Source organism: Limanda limanda, chromosome 14, assembly GCF_963576545.1.
Source record: "Limanda limanda chromosome 14, fLimLim1.1, whole genome shotgun sequence".
Taxonomy (NCBI): domain Eukaryota; kingdom Metazoa; phylum Chordata; class Actinopteri; order Pleuronectiformes; family Pleuronectidae; genus Limanda; species Limanda limanda.
Genome location: NC_083649.1, coordinates 17,321,011 through 17,343,023, shown reverse-complemented (window position 1 = coordinate 17,343,023; position 22,013 = coordinate 17,321,011). Strand labels below are relative to the sequence as shown.

The following is a 22,013-nucleotide window of genomic DNA, read 5'->3' as shown; positions in this document are numbered from 1 at the left end:
AGATTGAAATGTTGAAAGATTTACACAAATAATATATTTGAGTTCCTTTCAAAATCTAAAACCTTACCAACATCTACATATATATATATATATATATATATATATATATATATATATATATATATATATATATATATATATATATATATATATATATATATATATATATATATATATATATATATATATATATATATATATATATATATACACACATACACACACACAAACATATATATTCTAGTGTTGTGTTATACCTAGAAATTTTAGAAACAATGGCTGTGCTATTGAATTGTTGAATTCAGGAAGCTCTCCTGAAGTAGAAAATAAAGCCTTGTGTTGCTGAATAGTCGTTTAATACATTTAAACTCTCAAAGTTGTGAGACACACTTGTCATCCCCTCTTCAGAGTAGTGGATCCCCAGCAGCCCCTCTCAGAACACTGAGTTCTCTGCTAACAAAGCCTTCAGACCTGCAGTTTCCCACCATGCAGCGCTCAGCTAGCAGTTAGCAGCGGCTAGCTACCACATTTGACCCTGTGCGCTTTGATGAGCTACACATCCGGGCTGTGTGTATGGAAGATGGCGACACTTATCCTCCCTGGTGAATGGGTCAAAAACTGGGAAAAAACTGGGAAACACGAGTTGTGAGTACACGCGTGTTTCAACCCCGTGTCGGGAGACTACAGGGATGTGACGGTTGTTGCTTTTTTGGTTTATAAAAATTGCGTAGCAGGCAGAGAAGCTGGAGGCCAGTCTGTCAAGTGCCTGCCCCGGCTAACGCTAGCAAGATAGCAAAAACAGCTCAAGAGGCTTTGCTAACACTCGCTGACGATGCTGTTTAAAACGTACCAAGAGGAGCACACAGTTGGCATTTAATAGTGAATACATTTGATGTACGCCGTTCGATTAAATGGAGCGCTCGTTAATTTGTTACCAGCTATCGTTAGCCGCATGCTAGCAATCTGGCTAGCTTGCGCTCTACCTGGACCCTACATTAAATTGTAAACACGATGGCTAGCAAAGCTAATCTAGTTAGCATTATTGTAGCTACACCCGTGTGCTCCACTATTTAGCCGATAACTTGTAAAGAATGTGCTAAAGTTCAAGCACGTATCCAACGCTATCTAGCAGCAGATAACCAATGAGTAGATAATGAAGAAACCATGTATCCAGCGTTTTGTTATGCTAACGGTGGCGATGACCAAGTGGAGGGAAACGATTAATCTGGACATAATGTTATAGAAAGTTAGCTGTAAAGCTAGCTTTGTGGTTTCTATGTGGTTTTGGGTGCCGTAGTAAACGTAACATTACATTGGCGTGGATGCATGAAAAGACAATTGATACATAAAATGATTTAGTTGGACAAATGTCTTCTCTTAATAATTAAAGTATTGCGGTTGATGAGACGTCTATAACGTCCAGCTAACGCTATACGTTGTTAGCTAACGTTAACTGGCGCTGGATATTTCTTTTATCCCACGGTTACAGCTTTATTGCGATACGTGAATCTGCGTGTTATCCGCCATCAACTTTAATATCACAGCGTCAGATCTTCTGATCGTGACAGCTGCACAGAAGCTTATTTTAACATCTGCACATCAAGGTTGAGGACAGGCTGGCGCGGCTAGCTTTAGCACGGTTAAAAGGCAAATCGTCACTGTAATACGACTGTGATTCATTTTCCAGCGCGCCATCATCACGTACAGTCGAAGACACAATGGATTCATCCCCAGTCCGAGCTGCTGTTAGTGCTCCTGGGCCTCGCATGTTTAAGAAGGGCCTTCTGTGAGATGCACCAAGTCAAACTACTTCTTAGACCATAGTCCTGCACGTTATGCTTTTCACTGTAACTGATGGCACCTTTACAGAAAAATGCCTCAAATAGTTGCGACTTGTAAATATGGCTCCTAATAAAAACGCTGATATGTGTTTTAAATTATGCATTTACATTCAGTATCTGTCATGTTTCTGACTCTGGTACAGATCCCCTATGTGCAGTGACTGTAAAGTACTTCCTATTTTTATCTCAATCTCTGTTCAGAACAGAAAAAAGCTGCAATGTCCACTCAATCCAGAATCCACATGAAGTGTTAAATGATGATAGTGTGTCTGCTCAGCTCACTGGTAAATCTTCCAGCATGAGGGTCTAGGTTAAAGGATGTTGTTCAGACTTTCTATAACCTCAGGAAAGCATAGGCATCTCTGCGGTAAACTAATCAAATGCATCACATTATTATCAGGTAGACACTATATTACAGGTCAAATACTCCATTTTCATGGATGTTTGGATCTGTCCATGCCTGGCGTCCATACTTCATGCTTGTGAAGCAGTGGGATTAACCACAGTCAGAGATGTGAAGGTGATTTAGTGCTGTATCGTTTTCTAAACTAGTGAAAATGGCCAGTCAACATCATGTCAATGTCGAACTTATTTATTTTGTCCTCAGGCTCCTGACAAGCATTCAGTTTGGAACTTATGAGCATCTCTGACCAACCATCGCATGTGTAGTAGCTTGTGTAGTAGCTTGCAAAGTGTGCCTTGCATCATTAACGCTAAATGGCCCTTATCACAACCATTAGGCTGATTGAGGATATTTAATTTAATTTGTGTCACTGTAATTTAATGTGTTGAGGTGTGCTGAATTCAAAGTTTTAAGAGATGATGAGGTCACACAGTTTCTGAACCTTCCTGTTTTTCTCTTTCGCAATACTACATCTCCAAAACCAGTAGCGCTGTCAGTGAGGACACATCCATATTGGAAAACATTTCCACATACTTTTGGAATATGTTTCCAAATGTCTCATTTTGTTTGGGACATTGTAGATAAGGATGGTGTTGGCATGCGTAAGTGATCAAGCCTTTGAGAAGCTTAGGGTGCAGTTTATTGCAACTTATAAAGCCACTGTGGTTACATAGTTTTTAGGGGAGGGAATAAATGACAAAGTGTATTTTGTATGTCAGATATGTCAAACCGAGGCAGTTATAGAGATGATTGCTTTTATGTTGGTGTAGGTTAACTGATCAGGAATCTCCCTCTTTGTTTTACAGTGTACAACTCTGCAAAGAACTTACAGAGAAAACAGATCATGGAGGTGAGGTTAGAGGTAAGTGAAATGATCTAATTTCTACTTCCATGCATCTTTTTGTTTGTCTGTTGATGTATGTAAGCTTAGGCAAATGCAGTTCTCATGAGCTTTGTGTAAAAAGCACAGTATCCATTTAACTGAAGAATTTCTAATTCTTCCACAATATATTTGTTTTGCTTGTGAGGGATGGAAATTATTCCAAATAAAAATGTGCGAATGTAAAGACAAGTGAAGAAATATGGCTGCTCACTCTGACCTATCCATTTAATTTTAAGGCTTTAACTGTTGTTCCTAAATAGAATTGTAAAAATGTTCAGGTACTATTCTCTCACGCTTTTCTTGTTATTTCAAGTTTTAGTTGAACTGTTTGTTTTGTCTTGTCTGTTTACCCCTGCAGACATACAGGCCGCCTTATATGAGATCTGCTGGCAAGTTGTACAGGGGAACCTTAAGTTGGATCTCGTCACAAGCGTCCTTGGGGACATGATGGTAAATTTGCTTTTCAAAAATGTTTACTTGATAGCTACACTTAAAGAAGTATCTGTTCCTGTATATTATAAATACACACAACCATGGTTTTGCCTTAGTTTTAGCCATTTTATTCCCCATGTTCATTCTATTATTGCAGGAGTCTGCACAGAAAATGCACTACCATATTCCTGTTACTTAAAAGTTTGAGTATTGTCTTACGTTATGGTCCTTTATTTTTCTTTCAGGAACTCCGCGACGACATGCCATCAATTTTAGCAGATGTGTTCAGTATACTAGGTAAATCTTGTTTTTTTGAAAGTATATCTCATTAAAAGTAATTTAAAGATGTGTGGTTTGTAATAGTTTTATGGATTTTTACTTTTTAGAAGACTTTACGTTCTTAAAGACTAACTTTTTTTATTGTATTTTATATAGATTTAGAAACGGGAGCACTGGAAGAAAAAATCAAGCGTGATCATTACACACAATTGGTGGGAGCATGTTTGGTAAGAAGATTATATCTCTTTAACCTAAAATTATGATTTTTGAATGATTTTCAGGCTAAAAGTGAGTTAAAAAACTTAAGAAATTGCCACAATATGAGATCCTTAAATCATTTTGTATTTGTAATGTCACCTCTGCCAAGGATGTTATGTTTACTCCCACTTCTTTTTGTTTCCTATTAAAAAGAGTCCAGGTTTAACAACAACAGTTATCCTTTTAATTGCCACATTTCCAACTTATGTAGAAATATACTAATTTCCATTGTCCTTGTGATGCATGTATACGAATTTCCAGTACCCCTTCCCATTGATTTCATAGATATATTATTGATCGTGATACTTGGGACATTAACAAACAACTCAAACAAAATAATTGACTTGTAAATTCTCTCTTTCAGTTTTTTGTTCCAGAGCCTATCTTGAAAGAGAGACTGGATCCAGAAACCCTTGAATCTCTTGGACTTATAAAACAAGCCCTTCAGTTCAATCAGAAGATTGTAAAAATCAAGACTAAACTATTGTAAGTAGAGCGCACGGTTAAAGCGATGTAGACAAATATAAATATGCTGAGCACACTCATTATGCTTCATAATACATATTAAATATGTGTTAAACCTTTTGCTTTTTTCTCAGTTACAAGCAACAGAAGTTCAACTTGCTAAGGGAGGAGAATGAGGGCTATGCCAAACTCATCACTGAGCTTGGCCAAGACCTTTCCGGCAACATCACCAGCCATCTTGTTCTGGAGAGCATCAAATCCCTCATAGGTACCAAACAAATCTTTTTTCAGGTTCACTGCCTTGAACATTTGGTTATTGTGTCTTTGGCTTTGGTCTTGTGGTGTGTTTTAGGGGATTGATGATAATGGAGTTAATATTACCTTCATTTCACTGAAACTTGTGCCAGAACCTGCATCAAATTGACTGGGTCACCTTTCATTGCAGTGATGCTGCTGTTAATTATACAATGCCCGGCCCCTGTATATTACAGAAAGTCTGTCCTCATCTACCTGCTTTATTCCACTTGTGTTCTGTTGCCTAACTCTCTTCTTTTTCTTCTGCCATCAGGATGTTTCAACCTAGATCCTAATCGTGTATTGGACATAATCCTTGAGGTGTACGAGAGTCGATCGGACCAAGATGAGTTCTTCTTGTCTCTCATCAAGTCCTACATGTGTGAGCCACTCACCCTTTGCCACATCCTGGGATTTAAGTTCAAATTCTACCAGGTGAGAACATTGATATTGGGTTATTAAACCCAGAATGGGTCTAGCAGTATAAACCAACCCCAAAACAAATCCAGAAACTAAATATATATTTATGCTTGAGTCTACTTTGTCCCTTATATTTGATTTTCTTTTGACTAACTGTATTTATTCGTTTCTTGTGACATTCCTCAGGAGCCCAATGAGGAAACCCCCACGTCACTTTACCACATTGCTGCTGCTCTGCTTCACCACAACCTGATAGAGCTGGAAGATATTTATGTACATGTAAGTAAACGTAGTAAAGTTATCAAATGTCAATATGTAAGAATTATGGAATATAAAATTCTCCAGACCTGAAGCTAGGGACTCTAATAATTCCATGATGAATACAATTTATTCCCAGTCAGAATTCTTGGATTTTGTTGCCTGTGTCTTTCCAGCTTATGCCACAAGATGCCACCATCATAGAGGAACACAAACGGGATATCTCAGAGGCCAAGCAGGTTGCTCGCAAGCTGGTCATGGTTGTGTTGCCCTCAGAGAAGAATGAAGACAAAGAAAAGGAGAAAGAGAAAGATGAGGAGAAGAACGAAAAGGTAGGAAATGTTGAGTTACGTTCACATTGTTCTTTTCAAATTGTCTGAGATGCTGGTTCATTATTTACTTACGGATAACTACAGTATGTTTTCAGCCTTCCACAGACGATAATGAGATATATAAATAGGAACAGTTTTAAATATGTATCATGTTGGAGTGTGCCAGCAGCTGTGCTCAGTATTTGTTGACGGCTGTGCTCTATCTGCTTTTTATCAAATGACGCTAAACTATGAAATATAAAATAGTTACACACACTCGGTTCTACTCTTTTCTGTGCCCACAGCCACCTGATAACCAGAAGCTTGGTCTATTGGAAGCGCTGCTTAGAATTGGAGACTGGCAACACGCCCAGAGTATTATGGACCAGATGCCTTCCTTCTATGCCTCGTCTCACAAGGCCATTGCACTGGCTCTCTGCCAGCTCGTGCACCTGACTGTGGAACCTCTTTACAAAAGGTGCAGAATTTTTTTCCACTTGATTGTTTCACTTACTGCCCACCATGTGTGGTCTGACCAGAAAAAGCATGCATTACTTCAATTACACAACTTGACCTGCTGATACTAACATGTCAAGTTAAAAATAAAGAAATAAGGCTGGTACAAAACAAAGGCTCTGACACATTAGTCTGTTCGTTACAGGGCTGGCGTCCCAAAAGGTTCAAAGGCACGTGCAGTGCATCCACTGAGGAACAAGCGTGCCCCACGGCCTGCAGAGGTTTTTGAGGACCTACGCAGGGACACGTTCAGCATGCTCTGCTACCTCGGCCCTCACCTCTCCCACGACCCCATCCTCTTCGCCAAGATCGTGCGTCTGGGCAAGGGCTTCATGAAAGAGGTACCAAACTGTAACCATTACATGAACCCACAGTGTTTCCCCTAGGATTGCTTTCCCCACAGACGTAGGGGAAACCCTGTCCCATCTGCAAAACAGCCTGAATCTGACATAATAATCATTTCTTTTGTCCTTTGCTTCCCAGTACCAAAGTGACAGCAAGACAGAAGTCAAAGACAAAATGGTAAATATAAAAACAGAATTGTATGATGCTGCTGTTGATTAATATTTCAATGATTATACATTCTGTTGTTTTGCTTTAATGGATTTTCCAGTTTATCTCTAACTAATTCATGTTATATGTTGTATTTTGCAGGACACACTACTCAGTTGTTTCCTGAGCATTGCAGACCAGGTGCTACTCCCTTCGCTCTCCCTCATGGAGTGTAATGCTTGCATGTCTGAGGAACTATGGGGCCTCTTCAAACTGTTTCCCTACAGGCACAGGTGAGATACTCGCACACTCACTTCATGCAGCACTCTGTAATTTAATCATTGATTAGTAAACCCTTCGGCAGGGCGCCAGGATGGTGTTAACTACTTAGCAGGAAAATAGTAGAACACACAATCCGATTCGGTCAAAACATCCTTTTCAATGCAAAGTGATTATCCTGTGTTATTTTTTCCAAACCTTTTTTTCTCCAGAGCAACAGAATGATTTTATTTTTAGAGCTTGTTTGAATATTTTGGAACATTGTTGACATGCAGCGACAGCCCATCTTCCCAATGGATTTATATTACTTTTAGTTGTCTGTCATTTTGTTGCAGCTAACAATGCAGTTTCATTAGTTGCTGAAAATATTAGCACTTTGATCGAAATTTTAAAGTATTCTCATAGCTTGACACTTTTTCCCCAAAAACGAATCTAGTCTGAAGTTCCTTAAAAAACAGATACAAGGATACATTTAACAGCAAAATAGTTATGGTTACTTGGGTACAAAATGTACACTAGGTCTTTAGTTACTCCTACTTTAAACCATATTTATTGGTGATTTCCATCCAGTTAAATCTTTGGCCCTGATAACCCACAACAGTGACATTCAGCTCTGTCTAAAACGACAAGTGGTATTGGAAAACTTTCAACACAGATTTACAAATAACTTTATGTGAGCTTAGTGAATCATTGTGTTGTTATTTTTTTTTCCACCGCTGTGCCCACATAATGGTTCACATTCATAGAAATATTATGAATATATTGAATTTAGAATAAAAAATGACGTATCAAGCAGAAAATTAACCTTCTGTTATCCGGCAGCCAGTATCCCATACTTAATAAACTTGTGTTTAATGTTGGTTTCTCTATTTATATTCCCTCAGGTATCGGTTATATGGACAATGGAAGAATGAGACGTATTCCAGTCATCCTCTCCTGGTTAAAGTCAAAGCGCAGACTGTGGAAAGGGCCAAATACATTATGAAGTAGGTCACTTTACAAAACCAGTGTATTGTTACTGTGCAATCACTCAACTTTCTTCACCTGTGGTTGAAATATAATGCATCTCAAACAGTATTTGTGTCCTTGAATATTCCCTGTTATGTATGTTGCAGATAGTGTTTAGATTGTTTCTAATCTTGGACAATAAAATAGCCTTGACACACCACCACATAATCATGAGGCATTAATTGCTATCAGGATATTATGGTCATTTTTCTTATATCTTACTGCTGCTTTTTTACAGAAGCATTTATTCCATTTGCTGTTTCACCATTCTCAATACATTTCAGGAACAAATTCCATAAAATGAGTAACAGTTTTCTACTGTTGATATATTACATTACAATTTGTTCATTTTTATATATGACTTCAAAAGCGGAAAAAATTGCCTTTTGGGGATAATTAAAAAATATATTAGGTTGCACATTTTGTATTTGGAAATGTAATAATCATCACTGAGTGGAATAGACTAGTTTCACGTCTAAAAACATGCAGAGATGTGCGCTGTGATGCCTGCAGAGGTGACAGTCTTTGCTTACAGCACTGTTTGCAGCGTCTTGTGTTTTAATCAGCCGCCTCCTGTCTTGTGCTTTTTTTTTCCCCCTCCACAGGCGGTTGACCAAAGAGAATGTGAAACAGTCTGGAAGGCAGATTGGCAAGCTGAGCCATAGCAATCCCACTATCCTCTTTGATTATGTAAGTCTATTTTGTTGGGGTTAGATTTATTTGACTTATTTTGAATTATGTCAACAAATTACAAAAACAGGTTGATTCCAGATTTCTACAGTAAAAAATATTTCCCCTTCGCAATCGCTTACATCTCGTGCTCTGCTAACAAATAATGCAGTTATGAATATAAATAAAAGCCATTTGGTAAAAGCTGGGTAAAGATGAGACTGTGTTCCTGCTGCTCCTACAAAACCAATACATTGTATAAACTAAATTAAAGCCTTTTTAAACATGCAGTAATGGGAGGATGTGTCATGTAGCCTCGTCTGCATTTTTACACATCTCTGCCTCCTACTTCACCAACATTTTGAAACATGAGTTCCTCTTATAACGTTCCCTACTATACATAAGGTTACACATATACTACAAACATGTTCTCAGCAGATTTGTATGGTCACATTGTGGAGATATGGAGGGGACATCAGGTTTGGGTATAATCTGATACATGATACATCCCCTCTTCTGTTGTTTCGCAGATGCTGTCTCAGATCCAGTGGTACGACAACCTAATTGTTCCAGTGGTGGACTCACTGAAATACCTCACATCCCTCAACTATGATGTCTTGGCCTGTATCCTACACTGCCCAGTATTTGTGTGTGTGTGTGCCTATGTGTAGTTGAGGCAATGGGTTTCAGGCGAAGTTGGGCTTTTTTTCTGTCGTTCTACTTAACTCTGTCTTCAGATTGCATAATCGAGGCTCTTGCCAATCCCGAGAAGGAGAAGATGAAGCATGACGACACTTCCATCTCCTCTTGGCTTCAGAGTATGTCTTCACACCTCACTGGCCTTTTACTGTCACATCAGAAGAATAGGGAATTTTGTTGATTTGTTTTCACGAGTAACAAATTATTATTCTTTCCTCTTTTTATCCAAGGTCTGGCAAGTCTTTGTGGAGCTGTGTTCAGAAAATACCCAATTGAGTTGGCTGGCCTCCTTCAGTATGTCACCAATCAGCTGAAAGCAGGAAAAAGGTACATGACCCAAAATTATGAAAGGGAAACAACAAGGGATGACTGGTTTGCAGGATGTGCTGAGTTCAAGCTCTGCTAGAGTTTTAGTCCTTATCACGTGTTAACCTAGCCTCTAATTACATTACAGCCTCCCCCTAAGTAAAAGCAGGACATTTTTTCCCAGGGAAATTGTACTCCATACATTACTACAATGTATTTTGACAAGCAGTGACGCTCCATCATTGTCATTCTCTAATTTAAAAAAAAAAAATGTCCCTTCTCCCCCTGCAGTTTTGACCTGCTAATCATGAAAGAGGTGGTCCAGAAAATGGCCGGCATTGAGATCACAGATGAGATGACCTCAGAGCAGCTAGAGGCCATGACCGGAGGAGAGCAACTCAAAGCAGAGGTATACAGATTCAAGTACAGTTGTTATTCCCTAATGCAGACCTGCGAGCATGGTCTTTAGGATTACCTGTACCGGTGATGTATTCAAGCTCACCTCCCTGTCATTGTGGATGTGATTTTTGACAACAGGGCGGCTACTTTGGCCAGATCAGGAACACAAAGAAGTCATCACAGCGTCTGAAGGATGCTCTACTGGACCATGAACTGGCCCTACCACTGTGTCTGCTAATGGCCCAGCAACGGAATGGTGTGGTTTTCTTAGAAGGTGGAGAAAAACACCTTAAACTTGTTGGCCATCTCTATGACCAGGTAAACACCTTCTCCTATTGTACGAGTTTAACCAGTTTCTTGTTTTAAGCAGCTGAGTCAACAACGTTCCTAAATAAATCTAAAACATAATTATTTTAGTCTATTTTTGCTGCTCAGTAAATTATTTGTCTTCCTGCAGTGTCATGACACATTGCTGCAGTTTGGTGGCTTTCTGGCCTCCAACCTCAGCACAGAGGATTACATCAAGCGGGTTCCCTCGATTGATATCCTCTGTAACCAGTTCCACACTCCACATGATGCTGCCTTCTTCTTGTCTCGGCCAATGTACGCCCATCAGATTTTGGTGAGTCGACTGCTCTTTCAGACTGTCAATGCATCACGTCACATTCCTGTTCTTGAGGGAGATTCTAGATTGTATTATTAACACAATGATCAGGTGTAGATTATTGTAAGATTATTAACTGAAAGTTTGATCTATTTAAGACTGACCTCTGTTGTTTCACTAAGAAAACATTTATTTAACTAAATCCTTTCTATTCACAGTCAAAGTATGATGAGCTGAAGAAAGGGGAGAAAGGCAACCGGCAGCAGCAGAAGGTTCACAAATACGTGGCAGCCTGTGAACTGGTGATGACACCGGTGCACGAGGCTGTGGTGTCGCTTCATCCTTCCAGGGTGTGGGATGACCTCCGCCCTCAGTTTTATGCCACCTTCTGGTCCCTCACCATGTATGATCTGGCTGTGCCTCACGCCGCATATGAACGTGAGGTCAACAAGCTCAAGGTCCAGATTAAAGGCATTGAAGAGAATCCAGAGATTGTGAGTAGCTGTTCCACTAATGTCAACATATAACCCCCAATTTACATTCGACTCGAAACCAACTTGTAATTCAAGGATGGGTGTTGTCGCAGTAGCAGCCTAAGTTATTTAAAACACATAATACAAGAGATCACTATCAGTGCTGCATAGGTGTCTGTATATATGTGGTTTGAATATTGCTGTGGTTTCCTTCTGACATAGCCCATGAATAAGAAAAAGAAGGAGAAGGAACGCTGCACTGCCCTGCAGGAGAAACTGCAGGAGGAGGAGAAGAAGCAGCTGGAACACGTCCAAAGGGTTTTACACCGTCTCAAACTGGAGAAAGACAACTGGTTGTTTGCCAGTGAGTTTTCTAATGTTAATGCCTGTGACACTAATGATGCATCTTAGACTTTATGTGTTCATTCTTTCACCTTTCTCAGTTGAACAAAAAAACAGTGCATCCATTTGAAATGTGATTGATCTTTAAAGCTAAGGTTTAGTTTCGTAATATTTTAGTAGATGTTTTATGTTCATGGTAGTATTCAGTCCATTTTAGATACAGCTTTAACACAAGACTAGTACTGTAGTTTAGGGGGACATCCAGTAAAAGCTGATCAAGACTTGACTATGATCACAGCATTAATATTGGAGGTTATCTAATGTTTATTGGGCTCTCTTACTAACCGTCTTAATATGCTTCCTGACAGAATCCACAAAGAATGAGACCATTACAAAGTTCCTGCAGCTCTGTCTGTTCCCGCGCTGCATCTTCTCTTCCATCGACGCTGTGTATTGCGCCCGCTTTGTCGAGCTCGTCCACCAGCAGAAAACGCCCAACTTCTGCACCCTTCTCTGCTATGATAGGGTAAGACACTCAGAAACAACATATTGAACACACTCTGATCTTAATGCACTTATGATGATGGCTTTTAATATCTTAACTGCAGTCTTCTTAAAGCTATAAAGGGTTTTATGAGAAGAGGAATAAACACGTATATAGTGAATAAGGAGGGGGATAATATAGGCTTAAATTTCCATCAAATCAGCAGAAATAGTAGCAATATTGAAATAACACTAAAGAAGAAATTCAAGAGGTTCAACAACCACTCAAGTGCTCCAACAATTTAAAGCTTGAAAGGAACATTTCACAACTGCTGTTTTTTTAAGGCCACTGTTATAAATCTCAACGTGAGAGACCACAATTAAGTGCAGCTCTCGGATATTGGCAAAAATCACACAGACTTAGTAGCTTTTTCTAACCACTACATTGTGTCACTGCAGGTTTTCTCTGCTATTATTTACACTGTGGCCAGCTGTACGGAGAATGAGTCTCACCGCTACGGCCGCTTCCTCTGCTGCATGCTGGAGACGGTGACCCGTTGGCACAGCGATCGTGCAATCTATGAGAAGGTATCCACTTCTACCGGCTCTACACATGCAAAATATGTTCATATGTTGTGTTTACAGATGTATTATGTAAAGTGGTTATTTATGTCTCCTCTTATTGTGTGGTCATAGGATTGCGTGAATTTCCCTGGCTTCCTGACCATCTTCAGAGCCACTGGCTTTGATGGAGGGAACAAAGCAGATCAGCTAGATTATGAGAACTTCAGGCATGTGGTGCACAAATGGCACTACATGCTGACCAAAGTGAGCTGCCTTTCCTTTAATATTGTTTTTCTGTTTAGTAAAGCCAAGTGGAAGTTGTGCATTTATCTAAAATCTCCTTCTCTGTTTCTGTTACTTAAGGCTTCAGTTCACTGCCTGGAGACGGGAGATTACACCCACATCCGTAACATTCTCATCGTGCTCACCAAGATCCTGCCCTGCTATCCCAAAGTCCTGAACCTGGGCCAAGCGCTCGAGTGCCGTGTCCAGAAGATCTGCCTTGAGGAGAAGGACAAGAGGCCAGATCTCTATGCCTTAGCAATGGGGTAACACAGCGTTGTGTGCTGTTCAGCTCTCCGTGGAGCATACAGTGAATTTATTTTTGTGAAATGTCATAAAAACAGGGAAGCATGAAAGATTAAATCACAAGTGCGCTTCCTGTGCACTCTGGGCTCTGTTGAGTTTCTAGATATAGTTGAGTGTTTATTGATTTAGTTGTTCAGTACACAATGTTTTTCAGCTCTAATCCGCATATAAGGGACTTTTACGTCTGAACTTAAGCATGGACGCTTATCTCTGTTGATCAGTTTTCACTTTACTTTATAGCTGCGTATACTTGGTTTTGTTTTTGCAGGAAAATTCCATGTTTTAGCTCTCAAATACCTTTGTTTTCTTCTCTCTGGAAGTTTTTTTATACCGTGTGACAAACTTTGGATGTTTTTGTGTCTGCCTTGTGCAAACCCTTTATGCGTCTTACAGTTATTCAGGTCGGTTGAAAGGCCACAAGGTGCACATGGTCCCTGAGAATGAGTTTCATCACAAAGAGCAGCCAGCGCGCAGTGCCACCCCTGCCAGTCAGCAGAACGGCCCAGGCAGCACAGGCAAGCCCACCACCAGCACAAACAAGACAGACGAGGGGGCATCAGAGGATGGTGGTGAGTGATGAAACATGACTGATTCAAATGCTGTGCTTCTTAATTTCTTCACAAATTCTCTGTGTTCGCAATGAAACATGCAGTGAAATCAAGCTGCCATTTGATGTGTAATATTGTACCTGAGTAAGTTTAGATCCGGTTTTAGGATTGCACTGCTAAATTATTCCATTTCAGATATGTGTGAAACAAAATTCTAAATTGGTTGAAAGTCATGAAAGTTAAACATGTATGCATCAGCATGTACAGTTAATGCTGTTGTTAGCATTTGCTTTAAATGGAACATTGCTCCAAACTCAAACATGCACATCAGTACTATTCATAAATCCTGGGCTCATACAGTTCTTTTTTTTTTTTTAATGCAGAACGGGGAAAGGATAAATCCAGTGCGACAACAAAGCCAGTGAACAAAGCCAACAGTGCAGCGGCCAAAGTGACCACCAGCAATGGGAACGGTGCCCTCATTAGGTAGGTTCTTCAAGAGCTTCTATGACACTAATATGCTGAGTCAAAGCTATTATGATCAGTAGAATCTTGTATAAAACTATTTTTTTTACTGAAAATGTCCATCCTTTTGCAGCACCAAAGCCGTAAAAGAGCGGGATGACAAAGATAAGAGCGGGAAAGACAAAAAAGAGAAAAAAGAGAAGACACCGGGCAGCACGCCTGAGACAAAGGCCGAGAACCGACGGGAGAAGCAGAGAGACGAGAGAGCGGGAAAGGAGGAGCGGCCGGCACGTGAGGGTAAGGAGAAGACCCCCAAGGCTGACAGGGAGAAAGTGAAGGTCGAGGAGAAGAGCAGCAAAGATGACAAGGCCAAAGCCGGCAACGGGGAGCCCATTGAGCCGTCCAGGGAGCGCGACGCCATCAAGGAGTCCAAGAGCAAGGAGAAAGGAGACAGAAGCGCTGTGGCGGGGTCCCTCAAGTCACCAGTTCTCAGATCAGAATCGGCCGAGTCTGAGAGGGGTAAGCTTCATCTCTGGTTGTCTGTTATTCGATTGTGTTCTCTGCACAGCTCATAAAATACAGTTTAAACGTAAACACCCCATATGAATATCAGATTTTACATTATTGGATCACATTGTTCTATTTAGGTGCTTGATGTGGTTATTTCAAACCACTTCATTCAATACTCCATGTCAAGAAAATGGTTACAGAAAGTTGTGCTCTTTACAATATAATTATTTTCCAGTGTAGAAAAGATAGAAAGTGGCTGATCAAATTTTTAAAATTCACTCTAACCCTATCCCTTATATTTTTCACAGAACACAAAAGACGAAAGCTCGACAGTCACTCTTCTCCATCCCACTCCTCGTCTGTTAAGGTTAGTATGGCTTGAGGAAGGCTGTGCCCGTTTCTTCTCTATCTGCCGGAGCGTTCCCTGCCGTTGCACATTCCAGCAGCCCTGAAGATCACCAAGGAGAGTTGTCGTACATGCAGGCGTGGCACCTGGAAATCCTGGCCAAATCCAAAGGATTTGGAAATCATTCCATGGACTTCAGAATAATATTTTGCAGAATTGGGAGAAAACCCCTCAGAGACTTAGCCAAAAGAAAATTGTATATATTGAGTATTTTCATATTGAAATAGTTATCTATTTTCTTATATAAGAAAGCAGTCGGTGTGCCTTGGAAAGAAATTTTTTAAGCACCTCTATATTCCTTGTGGATTTTTTGCTTTTTTGAGAATAATATTCACCTGAAGTTAAATGGCTTACCCAATCCAGAGCTTTCGCCTGTTCCAGTGGCTATGTTTTTTTTTTTTATAACATCGAAAGAAGCGTTCTACCACTTCAAAAAGCGCCCAAGAATTTGCCCTGTTTTTGCGACCTGAGAAGAAACCCTGGTTGGTGTGATGTTATTTCGTTGGCCCTCGTCGTGCCTGGATCCAGCGCAGAGTCGAATGGCATCAAGCAGAAGTGCCTGTCTGCTCCGGCTGAGTCATCGGGCCCTCTTCTATCTACGTTTGTTAAACCAACCTGCATGCAGTCCTACGTCACATGATGCGTATCCAGTCTGTCCTGCTGGCCTCTACAACGCGATCACCACAGCTACCGACCATCAGCATCCGTCGTACTACCTCCTGGCAAGCACTCAATGGGAAATCAGAGCCACCAGCGACCGAGATCATCGGAGAAAATGAATGTCACAGTTTTGAATCAGCCAAAAATGCAGAAGAAAATAAGCCCGCCACTACAAAGAGAGGGAAAGAGTGGGCGAAGCCTGAATCGTCTGGAGCATTGCCCACACCACTGGAAGCTTGTGATAGGTCTTAATTTTACCCTTCGCCAGAGAAATAGGCTCCATGTGTCTTATCCATTCCTCAACTGTAAGTGACAGCAACAGTTACCTATGTAGGGATGCAGTCAAGCACATAAGAACTGAGTGATTTGTCTTACACACACAGGCAGACACACATCCAGTTAATACAGAACTTGCACTTTAGATGTATTGAATACCAGCTGCACTGTAGAACTTTTATATTATGCTGCCTGAAATTGCAGACATGTCTGTAGTAATATGACTTAGCAGTTATTTCATATATGCTCAGGGTATTTCTAGTATTGACATTCCAGATGTTGAGCCTATGAACCCTCGTATGTAATAACCTTGTCAAAGCCTTAGTCCTTGAAGGTCAGAGGTCAAGGGCGAAGTATGATGTTGGGCCGGCCTGCCCCGACTCCCAGTCCCCCCCACCCCTTCTTCCAACTCTCTACTGCTGTCTGAAAAACTCCTCCCAACCCCACCCCCTCCCAGCTCATCTGTCATCTCCATTCATCCCTACAGGACAATAGCAACGAACCCAAGGAGTCCACATCCAAGGTTTGAACCAACTCTGCTACTTGCTACTTGAACTTCTATGTATTCTCACCCTGAATTGATTCATGTCCTGTCATGATTAATGTCCATTTAGAGGCAGCAGAATAAGCTCAAAACATCTAACATTATAAGTTGTTATGGTAAACAGTTGCCTGTACATCCAGCAGACACTCAGCGAATCACATGGAGCCATGTTTCTGGCTAATTTGAGTGTCTGTTTTGATTCCCCTCAGTTCATTATCTGTAAAATGCTTCAGCTAGTCCATACCTTTGTCTGCTGTTTGATGCTGTCCAGGTAGCGTACAGTTACAGTATCCCTGTGGCTGTAAACCAGGTTGATATGAGTGACGTTGTGGGATGTAAAAACAACAACACGTTAAAATAGAACAAAAGGTTCCATAAACCCTTAGGAGCACTGCAGCCTTGTGATTATTCTCTGGTAGTCCCTATGAACGACCCTGTTGTCACAGTATTTTTTATCTTTTGTTAGGATAAATAATAAGTTGTGAAGCTTTGAGGTTTTCAATTTAAATGATCCAATACTTTTATATAGTAGCAGTCACGTGAAACTATTTATTACAGCCACATGAGACCCAAATTGAATCTGAGGAAAACACAAAAGGGGTCAAATAAACACTCAAACTGATTCAATGCAGTGACAAACAAAACTCTCCAGGTTTTGTTTGTCACTGCATTGAATCACTGTGATGATAATTTGGGTTTAAGACACCAATGAAAAGAAAACTAAAATACATTTTCAATTAAATTACCTTATTTCATTGGTTTCTATAGTTTATTCTTCTAAATTTTCCCTTTAAGATAATATAAAGTAGATGCATCATTTATAACCTAGTATCTGTCTTCCTATCATCTTTTCTTTCTGTTGAACCGTTTTGTTTTTTGTACTGTTTTGTGACTAAAATGTGAATGTAAAATGTAAATGAGCAAATGTGTTTCACTGAATGCTTTCCGGTATGAAGACCATCATTAACCAGAAGTCATGTGCTGTGGTCCTATATTAATATAAATCACTATATATCACTCATTGGCACATCAACACTTGCAGAAAGACGTATGTAAACCCTGCATGATGGCACTTCATGTTAAGATCCCCCTATACAATATTTAAAAGCAGTATACAAACATTTATAAATGGTCTATAACACTCTTAACTAATAAACTAACTAAAGTAGCGACTTGACACCTAAGTCATATTTCCTCTTATTTTCAACTTGAGCCTTAGGTTGTTGTCTCATGCTTGACACTAAGTGATATTACTTGCTTCCACTGGGAGCTAACATTAATCAATTGATGGAATTTAATCAAAGCAAGTAGTGGAAATTGAAGCTTTTTAGAATTGTACAATTTATTTAGTCTGGTATTAGAGCAGTGCTTCTTATGACTTAAATATATGTAGGAATCCACATTGTTTTTTATCAATGACTAATGCCAGATCGAACAATACTTGTTACAAGACTCTGATGGATCAACAGTGATACTTCAGCAAAGGCATTTCTACAACTTCCTCATTAGTCCCACTATTGAATACAGATTTATGGATCTAATCATCAGGCATTGTGGGATTGTCACGGGATTGTGAGGAAATAGCCAAGAAATATTTCAGACTGTTTCTGTACCTTGTGTTATTTACTTGTAACACAATAACGTAATATTACCAATAGCATCATTCCATGTGTAAACACTCCTGACAACATTAAAATATTTTCGTTTGTCTTGTTCTGTTCATATATAAATGTCTTTGCAGCATCACATCAGCTACAATTCAGTAACCCGGTCCAAGAGCAGAGAGAGGGAGACGGAGAAGAAAGACTCAGAGAACGCACAGGGCCGATCCAAAGAGAAGAAGGAAGAAAAGGATCGGAAAGAAAGGAAACGAGTCAGTATTTTACAAGACCTCTGCACGTTGTCAAATTGTTTTTTGGAAAAGGTCATCCTTGTGAATTTATAGAAGTCTCCTATATACACCTTGTTCCAAAGGCAGCCTGTTTGTAGTAGTATAATGATAAAGAGAATGTTCAGGATATATATATTAACACTTGGTATGTCCGGTTTCTTGTAGGACAATATTGTCAATGACCACGACACGAGCCTAGAATCCAAACGTAGAAAGGACGAGAATGGAACCAGTAAGTTTGATCTCTCAAAATCGGACGTAGCCATTCACTTGGTAATGTACAATGCAGTAAGTGCAGCAACAACATCTTTTCCTCCCAGATTCCTCCAAAAACAGAAAGAGCACCAGTCCCTCGTGTGACTCACCGCTTTCTGCTGAAAAAGAGAAGAGCAAAAGATCCAAATCATCCAGCAAAGAGAAGGCGGACTCTGGGAAACCGGAGCGAACGTCCGGAGGCAAAAAGGTCAGCTCAGCTCGTCACTGCACCACCGCACCACACTCCCCTGGTCTGTCGGTTGAGATGTAGTTAACACGAACCTTTAGTTCATGAACTTTTAATACTCTCACATCTCAATCCAAGAGCTCTGACATTTCTTCTAGTATATTCATTGATTCACCAATGACTGTGACATTAATGTTGTTCAATAATCCCATCTTATTTCCATTACCACTAACGTGTTTCAATCCATACTTGTTTCTGTTCATGTGCTCCAGGAGTCCAGACACGACAAAGAGAAATCTGAGAAGAAAGAGAAGAGGGACAGCAGCGGTGCAAAGGAAGAGAAAAAGCAATATCCTTAAACAAAGAGGAACACCTCAATGAAAAATCAGTTTTATCTGTATTTTTAAGTGTGAATATTTTAATATTAAAAGTTGCTGAATATTTCTACTTAGCCGTTGTTTTCTGCCACATTGAATCACTAAAGTTAGCTGGGATCACCTGCTTTGTTCGCATGTTTGGTCATCGCTGGCTGAGAGAGCTTCTTTTGAAAAGATATTCTTATGTATCATTGTTTCAAAGTGTTCAGTAACGCTCAGCTGCTCGCAGTTCTTAATAGTTTACATTATGACACTATGAATTCCATGTTCATCTGTCGTATGTCACTAAACACGCTCAGATGCATTAACTATTTAATTCTGGTTAAGACTCCCTTATACATTTTGCAAATAAGACTTCCTCCTCCATCTAAAACAGTCTCGGAGCCCAATCAACTATCGTGTGATGTCAAGTTAGTGTCTGACGACGACGGACAATATTTTGGGGCTTCAGGTGTCTTCAGTGGTTCCCTGAGCCAAGATTCCATCCTCCATTTGCCGTACACTGTTTACAGGCCAAACTATTTTTTTCACTCAAAACAAAAAACGGTGATACTTTTTGTAGGCGTTTTAGGTCCAGTCTTCATTTTGGCTACTCAATTAACAGCTATGTCAATATTAATGTTGATAAATGAAAAAGCAGATAGCTGATGTATTTCTGTTTGTGTGTTGCTCTCCACACAGACAGTTAAACTGCTGGCAACCGAAGCCTGCTCAAACGTGAAACAGAAACCTGGAGTCTTCAGTCCCCCCAAAATGTTGTCCCTCGCCTACAGATTCTGCATATTCACTGTCAGAATCTGTTTATAGAGATTCAAATTGATTTGATTGTCTAATTTGAGCATTTAGCTGCTCGTTTCTGTCTTCAACAACCATCATTTCAAGAAGGCAGTCCGGTTTATTATTGATATTTCTGTTGTTTCCTGTAATGGAAAAGTTTGTGGTTGCACCTTATTGGTTAACAGAACACCCTTTTGATAGGCAGTCTGGAAAAGGAAGTAGCATGGAAGCTGAAAGAGTCGACTGTCTTATGCCCAAACAGATTTTTGTCAATAATTCAGCAGTTGTCAGCATTTAAGTTTTTGATTAATTCACATTTTCCCTTAACAATGACACTCATAAATCCTCTGAGAAGCACAGATAATGTGCACTAATCAGTGAAGGTAAGATGCTTTAAGATTTTTGGCAAACAGCTCTTGATAGGACGATGTATGCTCAGTGTGTGATGCACTTTCTCTCTCTGATCCTCAGCAGAACTGGAGAAGCTGTGCTTTTATCTGCTCTGCCATCTGTACCATGTCGTTAACTCTTACTCTCATTCTCTGCCTGTGTTTTTTTTTTTCTGTGAACTCCCCTCCCGAGTGTCGCTAGCTGTAGTTACTTCAACTCCACTCGTTATTTTTCCACTTACTCAGTGAATCTGCTGCAGTTTATCTTTTTCCATTTTTTTTTATTCAGTACTGGCACAATGTGCTGCTCTCTACACAATGTTATCGTTATTCTAATTGGAACCAGTTGTTACTGTACGAATTGTCTGGGAAGGATCTGGTCATGATTCAAAAATCGTATGCGTGAACATTTGTATTTTTTTGTACGTTGTCAGGCTTTGCTTTTTGCTCGTTTAATTGGAGTCAACTTGCTTTCCATACTCACTTACCTCATATCCTTTTGAGATAATTAGATACTTATATTTATTTATCTCCACCTTTTAATCCAAGTAAGACAGTAGGCACAAGTGATAAATTCTACATAGGACCAGTTTGTATATTATGTACAATAATAAAGAGGGTAACATGAAGTTCACATCATGTTAGTTCTTTTTTTTTTTTTTTTGATGTCCCTTTCAGTCCTTTTGTGATTTTGTGTTATCAGGTTTTTACATAATTTATAAAAATGCCTGTTCAACCTTCAAATGTAGAGTTGTAAAGAAAAAAAAACCTGACAAAAAACGCGTTCTGTACTCCAAATGCAACTGTTTAAAAATGACTTTTGGAGATTTTATCTGCTGTACTCAATGAGTGTTAGCGTTTTTTTTAAAAACAAAAACCAATAAATAATAGTTTTCCTAGTGTGTCACTTTCATATTGTCTCTTACCTTCATTTCCTTCTCCACCAACAGGAAACTCACGAAACAGAGTAAATCCCTCAGCGGCTGTAGAGACAGATTTTTACAGGTTGTACCTCAGATACGGTTGAAAGATAGAAACTCACTGAAATACATTTAGATGAGTCAGTGACCCGGTGTCACTCATAAGCAGAACGTCTTTATTTATCGACATTAAATCCTAAAGTCTTGTGTTTACACTGTTAAGTTACATTCAGCTCTTTGTCACATGCTAAAGTGATGCAGCACTAACTGATTTGATCTGTCTGCATCTTGATCTATAAAATCACAGAAATGTTTCTGGGGAGTAAAACTTACTTCCAGTTCATTTCAAGGGATTGCATAATACCATTTTGGTCAATGACCTATATGTATAGTTTATTTATGGAGTAGCATTTTATTGATCAAACATGTTTCTTATGATAAAGTTTTATTTGAGTTGAAATGGATCTGTCGTTTATCCAGTTGAAACTTGACTAATTAAACTCAAATAGCTGTCTCCCCTACAGTTTGTACCAGATAAAGTT

The 22,013-nt window shown here is 39.7% G+C and overlaps 1 protein-coding gene across 3 annotated transcripts; it reads left to right on the top strand.

Moving 5' to 3' along the window:
• Positions 1-558: 558 nt before the first annotated feature.
• thoc2 (THO complex 2) lies at positions 559-21,464 on the top strand. 3 transcript variants are annotated; one of them, XM_061086181.1, is made up of 39 exons: positions 559-645; positions 3,051-3,106; positions 3,486-3,577; positions 3,805-3,856; positions 3,995-4,065; positions 4,461-4,582; positions 4,696-4,829; positions 5,130-5,290; positions 5,462-5,554; positions 5,710-5,865; positions 6,150-6,322; positions 6,506-6,701; positions 6,844-6,882; positions 7,015-7,145; positions 8,016-8,117; positions 8,745-8,829; positions 9,339-9,432; positions 9,546-9,626; positions 9,738-9,834; positions 10,105-10,222; positions 10,351-10,530; positions 10,670-10,834; positions 11,035-11,310; positions 11,512-11,653; positions 12,000-12,157; positions 12,574-12,702; positions 12,811-12,942; positions 13,042-13,226; positions 13,660-13,835; positions 14,198-14,300; positions 14,413-14,798; positions 15,098-15,156; positions 16,619-16,654; positions 18,417-18,548; positions 18,732-18,798; positions 18,887-19,029; positions 19,281-19,357; positions 20,499-20,545; positions 20,637-21,464. In XM_061086181.1, the coding sequence occupies exons 1-38, from the start codon at positions 581-583 to the stop codon at positions 20,524-20,526; spliced, it is 4,692 nt and encodes a 1,563-aa protein (XP_060942164.1). In that variant the 5' UTR covers positions 559-580; the 3' UTR covers positions 20,527-20,545; positions 20,637-21,464. The 3 variants fall into 3 exon arrangements, with proteins under 3 accessions (XP_060942164.1, XP_060942163.1, XP_060942165.1); XM_061086180.1 differs by having other exon boundaries at positions 20,634-21,464; XM_061086182.1 differs by lacking the exons at positions 20,499-20,545; positions 20,637-21,464 and having other exon boundaries at positions 19,281-19,459.
• The last annotated feature ends 549 nt before the right edge of the window (positions 21,465-22,013 follow it).

Excerpts from the sequence above, each read along its gene's own strand:
- thoc2 (XM_061086181.1), top strand. The coding sequence starts at position 581 with ATGGCGACACTTATCCTCCCTGGTGAATGGGTCAAAAACTGGGAAAAA. Across the intron at positions 6,883-7,014 it reads CAGAAGTCAAAGACAAAATG|GACACACTACTCAGTTGTTT; the intron begins GTAAATATAAAA and ends TGTATTTTGCAG. Across the intron at positions 18,549-18,731 it reads ATCGGAAAGAAAGGAAACGA|GACAATATTGTCAATGACCA; the intron begins GTCAGTATTTTA and ends GGTTTCTTGTAG.